Genomic DNA, 13,010 nt, shown 5'->3' on the forward strand with positions numbered 1-13,010 from the left:
TATAAACAGGGGATAGGATCAGATAATTTGACTCAGATATGGAAAGAGAGCGGCCTTAAAGGGCCCTGCAGGAAGGACAGCTGATAGGAAACTTGTTATAATGTGCAAGTCATTTTGTTTGGAAGCCACATCTTGACCCTTCTTCATCTGCACAATCTATTTGCAGCCTTAGCACCTGGGAAATGGGAAAGAAGCCAAAGGGGTGATCTTCACAGTTTCGAACCTAAGTAAAAGTTGGGAGTGTCCAAAGACATCTGCTCAGCCCTCCCTGGAGTGCCACCACCCCCGAATGCCCCGAGTATTGCATGGAGCTCTGTAATGACAAGCCCTGGTCTGGAGTATTGGACTGGCTTGTGTGGTGTCCCTGCTGGGGCACCATTCATGGCCACTTCAGAAAGGTAAGTGCATGTCATGAAGAGTGTCAAACACAAAATCTGGTTTTAATCTTTACTTTCAATCCCAATCAATCTCTTTCCTTTTTGTTACAAAAGTACTAGATGAACATGGACAGAAGAAAGCTGACATCTGCAAACTACATGCCTTCAACAGGCATCTCGATCCCACCACCAACACCCATGTGCGAGGCAGAGACACCAGGCAGGTAATTCTCGGTAATCAGAACTATACATAAATGCACGATCATTTTATTTCATATAAACATGATCAACATGAGCGAAGCCGGACTGTGGATTTTACACACTCTTGACACTCCCAAGAGCCTTCTCGTGGGGCCAGAGCTGAGGCCCAGCCCTCCCGGAAGGAGGACGCGGCTGGTGTCTCAGTAGTTCATTGAGACAACAAGCTGGACGTGCTGGGGAGAGCCAAGAGTACCGCGGCCAGGCTTGGACGGGTGGCCAGCCGGCACAGCCGGGCGCCTTCCTGCGTGGGCTCCTTGCCCGGGCTTGCCGGAAGGTCTCTGCACTCGGTGGAGCAGGGAGCAGTGATCAAGCCGAGCAGCTGTCCAGAGCGTGTCAGTCTCTGGCTTGACCGCTCACCTCCTCCAGCCCTCTGAGCAGAAGGAGCTGTCAGTCCACCGTGCCATTGTAGGATTTGTTGAACTTGTTAAAGGTGAAATCCACGGTGTGTGTGGAGATGGGCTTTCTGTACAGAGGGTTTGAAGCCTAGATAACATGGAGGGCAAGAGGACATGTGTTAGCTCACTCACTCATTCGAACACACACAGGTTTGGAGGCCCTTCCAGGGTCAGTCACCAGGAAGGCAGCGAGCAGGCTATGTGTGCGGGTAGAGGCGCCTGCCTTGTGCTTCAAGACTTTCTGGAGGCCAGACCCACTGGCCTGGAATGGCCCCGCCCTTCCCTGAACTTTCTCCATCTCTGAAATGAGGGACCTTGTCCATCATATGGTCTCTAAAGTCCCTTCCAGTTTTAACAGAAACGAACTAGGACTTCAGGGGGCACTCACTGTGCTCTGTCCTTGGATGACGTGCAGTCTGCTTGGGGAAGCAAGGCACACACAGACATTGCGACAGACTGTGGGAATGTGGTGTCCCCTTCTGGGCTGTGTCCAGACTCCCCCTGCTCAGGCTGTGCCCAGCACCTCTGCTTGTGAGCCTCCTGACCTGGGTGTGGTGTGGGGCTCTGTGCAGGGCATTCAGAACTGGGTACACACTACCCCTCAGGCTTCGCTTCTTTGTTCTGAATGCTAAAGGTGCTAGGGGGCCTCTGCCTGAACTCAGCTGGACCCCTAAGCTTGACATGCTTCCCACTTTCCGCTTCCCACTGGCGTACCATTTCATAGCGGGCCCTGGATCGCTCACTCTGGAACTTGGCGAACTCTCTCCGGTCATGGATGGTGACGAGCAGCTTCCAGATGACCAGAAGCGCAAACCCAGTCAGGAGGATGCTGCCAACCACGGCCAGGAGGATGGTCATGGCACTGGGGGCGGTCCCACACTCTGGAGGAGCAGGGCACAGTGAGCAAGCCACCGGCACCACCATGCCCCCACTCTAACCTCAGGCCCACCAGCTTTCCCCCGAGGCCTTCCTGTGCGTCATAAGACCCTCACATGGCTTCTGGAGGTGTGGCTGGCAGGCAGGTTTCTCCAATGCACATGAAGTAAAAGATTAAAAGAAGGCTGGTCACTGTTTATAATAGCCAGGACATGGAAGCAACCCAGATGCCCATCAGCAGATGAATGGATGAGGAAGCTGTGGTACATATACACCATGGAATATTACTCAGCCATTAAAAAGAATTCATTTGAATCAGTTCTAATGAGATGGATGAAACTGGAGCCCATTATACAGAGCGAAGTAAGCCAGAAAGATAAAGACCATTACAGTATACTAACACATATATATGGAATTTAGAAAGATGGTAACGATAACCCTATATGCAAAACAGAAAAAGAGACTCAGATGTATAGAACAGACTTGTGGACTCTGGGAGAAGGCGAGGGTGGGATGTTTCAAGAGAACAGCATTGAAACATGTATATTATCTAGGGTGAAACAGATCACCAGCCCAGGTTGGGTGCATGAGACAAGTGCTTGGGCCTGGTGCACTGGGAAGACCCAGAGGGATCGGGTGGACAGGGAGGTGGGAGGGGGGACCGGGATGGGGAATACATGTAAATCCATGGCTAATTCATTTCAATGTATGACAAAAACTGCTGTAATGATGTAAAGTAATTAGCCTCCAACTAATAAAAATAAATGGAAAAAAAAAAAAAGGAGATACACTCTACAAAAAAAATAAATAAATAAAAAATAAAATAAAAAATAAAAGAAGGCTGGTGACTGACCCAAGGCCACACAGCAAATCGAGGGCAAAGTCCAGGAGAATTTAGAGACTGCTCCACTTTTTCCCCACACACCCTGTGCACGGCTGCATCCCCCCAACTCGAACCACCCACACCCCAGCCCGGCCCCACCTCCCGTGCAGGATGCTGGACCACGTCTCGACTTTCATGTAAATGGTTTCGGGAGTAGACCAGGCGGCAGGAGGTTTCACGAAGCTGTTCCGCAAGGGCTGGGCTGGGGGCCAGCCGACATTTGTAAGCCCTTAGTGTGGAGCCTTTGGAGCAAATGTGCTTATTTTCAAAGAACCACAAAGACAGCGCTTGGAAACAAAGCCTCATTCTTCAGGCGTGCATCCTGGGCTGAGACCCAGCCTTGGGAAGGCACATTATGTGGTCTGGCCTCATGTGGAAGCAGTTTGCAGTGCTGTGAACTCAAGAGAGCAGATCTTTTTCTGCACCCCCACCCCCGCTCCAACCTCCTCCAGAGAAGAATAAAAGGGGTCATACCAGAAACCCTAGTTATTCCAAGGAAAAGGGCTACTGGTCCCTGGGCCCAGAGCATGAGGCAGAATTGTCCATGTGGGTCAGAGCATGCCGTCCTCAGCGGCTGGGCACAGCACTTGTGGGAATGTTCACCCAGCGCTCTGCCCTTCCTGGGCGCCACTCCAGGAAGCAGCAGCCCAGCCAGGGCCATGCACCTACCCAGACTCCCTGATGCCCAGCGCTGATGGTCCGGACCTGCCGTGCACACTCACACTGCTGTTAGCCACGTAGGTTAAGCGTGTTCTATGCTCACTGCCACCCCCAGACCCCTGTCTTTGAGATGAGACACTCCCCCAGGGCAGGGCCCTATCCTCCTATAACTCCAATTCCCTCCAGTCACAGCCCCAAGCTCCGCCCCAGTGATGGTCCCCAGATGAACAATCTTCTTTCTTCTCAACTACAGCAGTCAGGTAGAGAAGGCCCATAGATCCTGATCTTCACAGGGAACTGTGTCCCTCCCCTCTCTGGAGTTTGGAAAGGATGGTGAAAAGAGGATGGGTGATACGTCAGAAACCAAGCACCCTGGGGGAGCAGACAGGGCCAGCCCTCACCCACCTGGCTCCCTGAGGACCGTGAGGTTGGACTTCCCACTGGGGAGCTCTGAGTAGGTGAACATCATCACACAATCCTTGGCGGTCTTGTAGAAACACAGCACAGCCTCCTGGTCATCTTTCACTGGAAGAAAACCAAGCAGAAATGTCCTGAGTTTCTCTCTGAGTAACTCAGAGCCACCGAGGGATGGGGTGAGGAGCCAAATCCTGCCCCAGAAGAAAAGGGGTGCAGAGAGGCTGACTGGGACTTAACAGTGAGTTCAAGTCTCTCACATCAAGAATGCAGGCCCAGCACTGAGTTAGACTGCCCCAGGGATGCAAACTCCCTTCCACGCGAGGGAACCTCTGCAGCGCTCACTGTGGGGATGTGGAAGGAAAGGACGCACTATGGCCAGACGGGACAGGACAATGGAACTGGATAAAGAAGGGGCTGTCCTGCTGCCCGCGGAGGCCTGAGTGAGAGCTCACACTCGAGTCCCCTAGCGAGAGCCAGATGCAGAGGCCGAGAGCTGGCAGTGCTGTCCTGAGATGTGAAACGAGAGAGCCCCATGAGGCGATGAGACGAGTGAGAGACTGCATGTCCCCAGACCCCAGGATGGTGCACACTGCTTGCCTTGCTCCCCGTGGGAAGAAGCTCCCTTCCTCACACTGCCTCACACCTGCTGTCCCCACACGGCTGTCACCTGAGGTGAAGGCATCACCCTCCTCACCCCCAAGGCATTAGCCACAGTCTAAGGCTTCCCTGGGTCAGGGTTAGACTGATTTCTAGGGGGGAAGCAAGCCGGGAAGTGTGAAGTAAGAGGAAGGCGGGTGATAAGGGAATGACCCATCGGTCCTGAATAATAACTGCAGGTTATGTTGTGACATGGGACGCCTTCCAGCTCCATCCTCTGTAAGCCTGTGGCTCAAAGGAGGCTCTACCTGGGACCAGACAGTTTTGAGCAGTTATCAGACGCAGAGGCCTGGGCTTTTTTTCCTCTCAAACCCCAACAGTAAGCCCCGTCTGGCTGAGTGTGAGCGAGTGTATGTGTGTGTGTGTGTGAGCGAGTGTGTGTGTGAGCGAGTGTGTGTGTGCGTGTGTGTGTGTGAAAAAGCCTGGGGGGAAAGAAGGAAAACTGCTGAATTCAAACGAACTTTCTCTGTGAAGCAGCTGATTCAGGTCACAGCTGTGCATGAACAGCAGCATTTGCTCCAGAGCGACGGACTAGTTAGTGAGTCAGGATAGGCATCACCCTGTCTTTCTGTGGGTGTCCAGTCACAGGGCAACGGCCCAGGTCTGCAGGCAAACTGGCATGAGAGGCCAGACTGGGTGGGTGGGGGGCTCCACATTGGCTCCCAGGTGCAATACAAGCCCTGGCACACAGTAGGTGCTCAGTGAGTATGAGCTGATGGCATTCACAACTCGGTTGCCATGATTTGGCCAGAGCATCAGTCAGGACCAGGGGGGCAGGAACAAAGAGCAGAGAGACCGGCAGGAATTCTATCCCGGGTTCCTCTGGACAGAATGCAAGCTCTGTCTTGTCTGATGCCAGAAGCATCAAGAGAGCTGTGCTGGGCTGAAGCCAAATGGGGCACAGACTGGCTAGCTGGTCACCAAACATGGTTTTCCAGCTTCCTGGGCACACCTGGATGGTATTTCCTACCACTCCTGCAGTAAATGTGGCCAGGTGACTGAATTCTGAGGGGAAGTTACATGTACCCTTCCAGGTCCAGCCCATGTAAAACTCCCATCCGATCCTTCCCTCTGTCCTCCCCACTTGTAGACTCAATGGAGAGGATTCTGAGGACCTGGGGGAGGGTGGAACCAAAATTGAGAGGGTATCTGGGCTCCTGAAGGACCAATGGAGGGCTTATCAACTAGGAACATCTTCGCTTTCAGTGAGTGACAAACCAACGTCTATTTTGTTAAGTCACTGAGGTTTGGGGTGTGTTTGTTGTGGCAGCTAACAATACTTATTCTAACTAATACACCAACTTCTCAGGAAGTCTGGGAGAAGATGTGGCTCAGAAAGGACTGGGCCCAGGGACAGGACAGATACTGATGAACAGGGAGGTCTTATACCTGGAGAGCCTGGAACCTGTGCCCTAGCCCAGGTACCCCAAGTCCTCTTGGGGAGCCAGCAAGGACTCGCCAAGAACCTGAGGCTACTTCCTAACTCAAGGTTAAAACTACCATCCTGTCTGCCAGGCAGCCCTGAAGATCATCCCCACAGGACAGTCTCTATGTGTTTGCCAGGATCCAAAAGGGGCCGGCTACCCAGGCCACTCCGCACTCACCAATGGTGTCCACCCGTGTGATCACCTCATCCTTGCACAGGTTTTGGCAGGTCTGGTTGTCAGCTGAGCTCCCCGAGTGAAGCAGCAAGCACTCAACACAGTCTCTTTGGAAGAGAGGCAATAAAATGTGGGTGTTAAATGCTATGGATCAGCTCCACACATGTAACTGTGTACATGCCCCAAGAGTGCAGATCCCAGCCCTCCTTCAGGACCCTGAAGCTTTAACTTCTCCAATCTTCAGTTGTTTAGCCTTACTGTCCTCTCTGTTGCCCTCATGCAGGGAAGCCTGAAGGTCCTTGGAGGAGCCCAGGTGAATTTAGAGACGTGTCTGGTCCCCATGTCAAGTTGCAGGCTGGAGGCCTTTCAAGTTCTGACACCAGGAGCCACATCCACCTGCACTCTGGTGCATCAAATGCCTCCCTGAGTCTGCCCAAAACAAGGAGCTTCTGATGATAAAAAAGTGTTCCTGGCCTTGAGGAGGGGTCCTCACACCCCTATGGCCCCAACTCCCAAGATCCCCACCAGGAGACCATCACACAGGCAGGGCTCTCAGCCCTCCTGCACATTAACCCCTCTGGGTGGGATTTCAGGACATCACTGCCAGGGGCCTCAACCACACCCACGGAATCTGCATCTCTAGGGCTGGAGCCTGGTCTCCCAGGGACTGAGTAAAGGTGAGGGCTGAGGACCACTGTCCTGGAGACTCTCAGCCCTTCCCCCTTCCCCCTCCCAGACAGACCCCATGTGGTATGGGAGCCAAGCTCTAAAGGTTCACTGAGATTGTTGTGGAGGGGAGAGAGGGTCCCTAACCCCTCTGGGCGGGGCATAAATGGGGTGGCAAGAACTCAACTCCAGGGAGAAGTGGGTTGGAACAAAACTGCCAGTTGATGGTGAAGTTGCAGGGCCTTTCTGAGGTGATGGTGCTCAGTGACCTGCAAGGGGGTAAGAGACCCTCAAACAGGGGGTCCTCCAGGAAATGGGGTGAGGACTTCAGAGTTAAGCATGTTGGGCAGGCCACTGCCTCCTTGCAGCTGTGTCCTGGCACCAGAGTGTGGCGGGGGTGAGGGGGAAGCTTACAGAGCCTCAGCGACACAGAGGACAGCAGCCCATACCGCACAGGCCTATGGGGACCAACAGGGCTGTGTGTGCGGAAGGCTCTCTGGCAAAAATATGGCAGGAAATAGAACTACCATGCATCACATTTATCATTTTCATTTTATTTTTTTTTTAATTTTAAATATTTACTTTTTTTTTCCATTTATTTTTATTAGTTGGAGGCTAATTACTTTACATCATTGCAGTGGTTTTTGTCATACATTATCATTTTCATTTTAAAATTCCTTGGGATGGAGGAACCAGTTACTACATTTCCAGGGCAAAAACTGTGCAGTGGATGCCAGGCCTGAAGGGAGCTGGGAGCGTTTCATTAAGTTGCTCTATTTCACAGGCAAGGGAGATGAGGAATCAAAGGCAGCAGGGTGCAGCACCCAGGAGCCCTGCCTCTTCGTCAAGTCCCTCCCCAAGTCCTTCCTCCACTTTCTGAATGTTGAGGAGATCATGGGGAGAAAGCAGATAAAACTTTCTTACCAGGGTTCTAATAGGTTGAAGAATTCAGCCATCCCAGGATGAGCCACAAAATTCCTCTCTCCTGGGAATGACTTCATGGAAACATTCTGGAGTTAAACAAGTCAGAATTGCTGCATTTCCCCTGAGGCCATAGCCCAGTGGGCGGGTACTGAGACTTGGCTGGGCACCAAGAAGGGCTGGCTCCAGCTCTGGTCCTTCACACTAATGCCGCTGCCCTCCCCACCCCACAATTAACACACTGCAAAGAAAGGTGTTTGCTTCCCATCTCCACTAGGACTCACCACAGAAGCCTCCACCTGCACGTCCTGTAGTCAGGAAACGACAGGGCTTCTTCCAGGGAACATTCCCTCACCATCCACACCGGCAAATCAGTTTAACCCGTGTGCTCCTCGCACTGGGTTGAAACTTGTGATTTACTGTAGTCATGTATTAAAATAAGTCTGGCCTTTAAACAAGCAAGCTGCTGAGACAGACTCTGCTCAGGGAGTCTGTTAATTGAAATCAGCTGAGGCTGAATATGAACTCACCCAAGGTGAAGGGTGTGTTTGGTTAGTTCTAGAAAGTGGATATTGCCTGCTCTGAAGAACCAGAGGCAGGGGTGGGGGGAAGGACATAAGGCATTGAAAACCTGGTGGTTCTCAACAAAGTGGTGAGAAGAACAGCCTGAAATAAGGCACTATCAAAGGGACTTCTTTTTTTTTTTTTTTAAGTTACAAGTAGGCTGTGAAAGAGGAAGTGTCAGAGTGGCCCAGAGACACCTAAGAAGGAATAGCGAGGTTCCTTGATGGCATCTCTTTGCTCTCCTTGCTCCTTAGGTGTTGCTTAATAGACAACAAACCAAGTCCATGTCTTCTTGGAAATGAACGCTTTAAACATTTAAAGCTAAGGCTGTCTTCCCAAGCAGGCTTTTAACTGACCTAAGCCAATCCTTTATTGCCTTGCTGCTCCAGAGGAAGGGGAAGAAACAGGTTTTATTGGTTCCACGCGTATTGTCCTAGCTTCATCCCCACCTCCCAACAGCCTCACATGCCCCAAGGTCTGAGAGCACATACTCAAAAGGGTTCTGCTGGTGGGAGCTGGGGGGGAGGGCGCCTCCCGCAGGCATTCCATGTTGATAATGGCCGAAAGTCCAGCTCAGATGGCCATAGCTATTTGGGCTCCAGATCCAGGAGCCTAACCTCCTCCCCTGAGATGTTTCCATTTGATTTCTGCTGTTTCTCCATTTTTAGCAGGTCAACAGTGGATCTGTGTTTCTTTTCCCTTACTCTGCCTGGCTTCACTCTAATTACACAAAATAAAATCTGGCCCTGTCTATCTTGTCTCTCCATCTGCGGCCAGCTTTCAATTACCCACGCCTGGATTATTTGTGGCAAACGTCCAGACAGGGGCTCTGCCACCCAGAACATTTCTGAGTTCAGACTGACCGGCAGCCCCAGCCACTCGGGGAGCATGACCTCCTCTCATTAGGAGCCTGGGCCAGGCATTTGGAAGGGATATCTGCCAAAAAAAATTGCACAGTTGCATTTCCCAGCCAAAAGGAAACAACGTCTGTATTATTACTTGTTTCTGATTATCTGTGTTCCTCCCTCCTGGCCCCTCAGCACAAGGATGACGATGGCACAGCTGTTTCTCTAGCAAAATCAAGGCAAGCTGTCACTCTTGCTTTCCTGATGCCGTAACTCCCTGCTCTCTTTCATTCCCTCTCATTTTTTTTTTCTCTGGCAGAATGTGGAGGGCAGAGCTGCGAGGAGGTCAACTGGGGAACGTGACCCTGTGGCTGGGTCAGTGGAGGCCTGGAGCCTGTATCTGGACAATCTCTGCATTCAGCAGCAGCACGGAGACCTGCTCCATTATCTGTACAAATGGAGCAGAAAATTCAAAAGCCACTACAGTTTGTTCCTGGCATGCCTTATCTAGGTCGGGTGCCCTCCTGTCCAATTTACCTTCTGATGATGTTTTGTTTAAAGCAGTACTTTCTATACAGGGAAGGTGGCCTGTGAAACACTGTTTGGGTTGATGTTAATGGGGAGGGTCAAATTCATTTGGAAGAAAGATGCATGCTGAATGTCCTTTTGAAATACTCAGTGACGCACTAAAGGCTAAGAAGATGCTATTTTGGTACCAAAACAATTCAATTTCATTTAACCTAGTAATCCGGTAATTTCTAAACTTGAATAACAGTCTTGCTTCTTGTTGTTCTGTTTTGCTTTTGTTTTGTTTTTACAAAATCTCCATGGAACCAGAGCTTCAAAGGCCGTATTCGAGTTCATGTGAGTAAGAGTTTCACTCCCCTGCAAGTCTGCGTGGGCAAGGTGTGGGAGATGGGGAGTGAGAGGCTGGTGGCCCTGGAGGCTGACTGGCCAGATGGCAGGATGGTCTGGGGGAGACGCTGGGGTGGGGGCTTTACCTCTTGGTGCTGCAGGCATCAGGGCAGGTTGGGCACTTCTCACATGTCTCCCCAAAGGCCCCTGGCTCTGTGCACTGGCACTGCCCGCAGACGCAGTGCCCACGGTCGCTGCAGATGTGGCCATCCCTGGCCTGGCACGTGCTGATGTCCGTCGAGCAGTTACAGTTGTCCCCGATATAACCTGCGTGGCACTTGCATTCTCCGCAGTGACACTCACCATGGCCTAAAAGGACACACACCGCACATCAGTGCCCGCCTGCCTGCACAAACACACAACCAAGCTGGCGCCTGCCACATGCTGGACCCTGGGGATGTAACAGAATGAGACATGGACTGTGCCCTCAGACTCTGACCGGGCAGACCAAGAGGGCCTGGTGCCACCACGTGGTGACAGCAGGGTGCCCAGGCGGTGCATGCAGTCCGCCCGGGCTGGACACTGCCCCAAGTCAGTCCAGAACTTGGCCAAGTCAGTCCAGAACTTGGCCAAGTCGTGCCACGGGCCCAGGACCCCAGAGAACTTCTTCCTATCTCCCAGTTATGTGAATTACATCCCCAGGGCCTGTGGATGTGACCCCGTATGGCAAAGGAGACTTTGCCATGTGATAAAGTGAAGGATTTTGAGACAGGGGAGATTCTCCCAGATTATCCTGGGGCCCTAAGTGCCATCACAAGGGTTCTGTATAGGAGTAAGGCAAAGGGGGATCTGACCGCGGAAGGTGGTGGCCACGGCCAGGAGAAGCAAGACGCTGTGCTGCCAGCTCTGAAGACAGAGGCAGCGGCCTCAAGGAGCCAGGAATGCAAGGAGCGCAGCTCTGTAAGATGGGAAAGGTGAGGGTAGGACCCTCCCTGGAGCCTTGGCAGGAAGTGTGGCCCTCCTGGTTCCAACACTGTAGCAAGGGAGAACCATGTCAGACTCTGACCTCCAGAGCTGTAAGAGAACACACTGGAGTTGTCTTCAGTCACTGATTTGTGGTAACCTGTCACACTGCAACGGAAACGCACACAGTCACTGTCCCTGAGTCTCAGTGAGATGCTGGCTCCGGAGCTGTGGCCCAGAGCGGGACGATTCAGGACGATTCAGGAGCAGGTGCCAAGGGCGCCAGCAGCTAACACTGAACTCACTACGTACGTGTCAGGCTTTATAGCATGAACTTGAGGAATTCTCACAACCATCCCCTGCTCACAAGTGATGAAAATGACACATAGAAGGACAAAGCAGCGTGCGGGTGGCCACAGAGCCAGGACCCAGACCAGGAGTATGGCTGAACTTGAGGATCTGCAGCCTCTCAGGAGACAGAATAGGCCCTAATCACGAGGAGAACCAGCTCCCCTGTGCAGGAGGGACCCGATCGTTCCACAGCCTCCAAGGGAGGAGGGGCCGGGCATCCCCTCCATGCTCTGCAGGCATCAAGAGCAGGGGGTTGCTGGGCTCAGAGGACTGAGTGTGCACCAGGTACATGCGTGCACCTGCTGGGCAGTGAGGAGTATGGGGAGCGCCAGCCTCCAGGGGGGCCTGACAGTTCATGGATCCTCTGTTCTCTGCGCTAACACAGCAGAAAGCAATGCTATAAATGGCAGTTAGCTTTTTTAAAAAAGTCTTCTTTATACTACTACTGTAGCATACTTTCCTTTCTCATGCCATTCTGCTAAGACTGATATCAAAAGGATCAAGAATTTGTATTTACTGAGAATCCACAGACACACTAGCAGACCACCAGACAGGGGATGGCGTCAGATGTGGGGGGAGGGCTTGCATTCTACTCCCACTCCTGAGTCAGTTGTCCTGGTAGCTGGATTTCAGCACCTTCTGTGAGACCCCCAGCGAGTGTGATCCACAGTTCAGGTCAGGACCTAACTTCAGAGCGCCACTTCACCCCTACTTCCTTCTTGTCCCCCTCTCTGCCCAGTCCTCACTGTAGTGCCTGGGACCTGCGGGAGACAAGGGTGACCATCTGGAGCCAACAAGCCTCCCCCCTCCACCCCCACACCCATGCGGGACCGGGACCACAGCCCAGGGACGCAGAGGCCCTGCAGAAACTGCACTGGGAACAGCACTCCCACCCCCCACTTCACAGGCAGTGTCGAGGCATATGGCAGCCCTCTGGGAGAGCTGAGGAAAGCCAGGCCCAGCCAGGAGGAGGCTGCGGAGTGCAGTTTAACTGCCTGGAAGCCGGCGTGCGGTGTGTGGGCCACAGGAGAGCAGCACCCCCGGCTCAAGGGTTACAGGGTGGTGGCGGGGGTGGGGAGCCCAGCACACAGCTCACTCCAGGGAGGGAGGCCCGCACACCCCTCCTCTCCACCAATCCTCGAACAGCCATGGCAGGCAGGAAACCACCCTCCACAGGGAAGTCTTCCCAAACGAAATGGATCCAATCCACAGAGCTAGCTCCCTCACTCTCGGCCTCGGCCTCGGGACCACACTGGTCAGGAGCCTGTTTTAAATTAAACTGGTTCACTGTCAGGGTAATTTTCCCCCCAATACTTTATTATGAAAATTCCAAACCTGCAGCCAAGATGAAAAGACTGTAGTGTGAACATCCACCTATTTACCAGCTCTTCCACCATCAGCATGTTAGCTGCTGCTCCATCACACATCCCTCCCTCCTTCCAGCCATCCATATATTTTTAAATGCATCTCAAAGTGAATTGCAGGTATCAGTGCATTTCAGGGGTAGGTTTTTCATTAGGTCTGGCCTCTCCAATGGCCTGTACATCACAGCATCCCATAAAGCAAAAATATCAGAAGAGGTATGGCTGGTGCCATATTTACAAGCAGCAAAGACACTACTCAGGCCAGAGGGACTGCTTGCTTTGTTTGACCTGGTAAGTGTTGTTTTCCCTCTTACTCTGTATTTGGCAGCAATGTAACATGAACCAGATGTAACC

At 52.4% G+C, this 13,010-nt stretch overlaps 1 protein-coding gene across 1 annotated transcript in view; it reads right to left on the minus strand.

The window, feature by feature from the left end:
• Nucleotides 1-435: 435 nt before the first annotated feature.
• ITGB5 (integrin subunit beta 5) overlaps nucleotides 436-13,010 on the minus strand; it is a 111,872-nt gene continuing 99,297 nt past the window's right edge. The window contains exons 11-15 of the mRNA XM_020899515.2: nucleotides 10,125-10,347; nucleotides 6,131-6,234; nucleotides 3,858-3,977; nucleotides 1,748-1,914; nucleotides 436-1,121 (exon numbers count right to left, since the gene is read on the minus strand). Of these exons, the coding sequence (XP_020755174.2) occupies nucleotides 1,026-1,121; nucleotides 1,748-1,914; nucleotides 3,858-3,977; nucleotides 6,131-6,234; nucleotides 10,125-10,347 (710 nt within the window). The 3' untranslated portion in view covers nucleotides 436-1,025. The remainder of the gene's footprint in view (nucleotides 1,122-1,747; nucleotides 1,915-3,857; nucleotides 3,978-6,130; nucleotides 6,235-10,124; nucleotides 10,348-13,010) is intronic.

The sequence above is a fragment of the Odocoileus virginianus genome, chromosome 4, assembly GCF_023699985.2.
Source record: "Odocoileus virginianus isolate 20LAN1187 ecotype Illinois chromosome 4, Ovbor_1.2, whole genome shotgun sequence".
Taxonomy (NCBI): domain Eukaryota; kingdom Metazoa; phylum Chordata; class Mammalia; order Artiodactyla; family Cervidae; genus Odocoileus; species Odocoileus virginianus.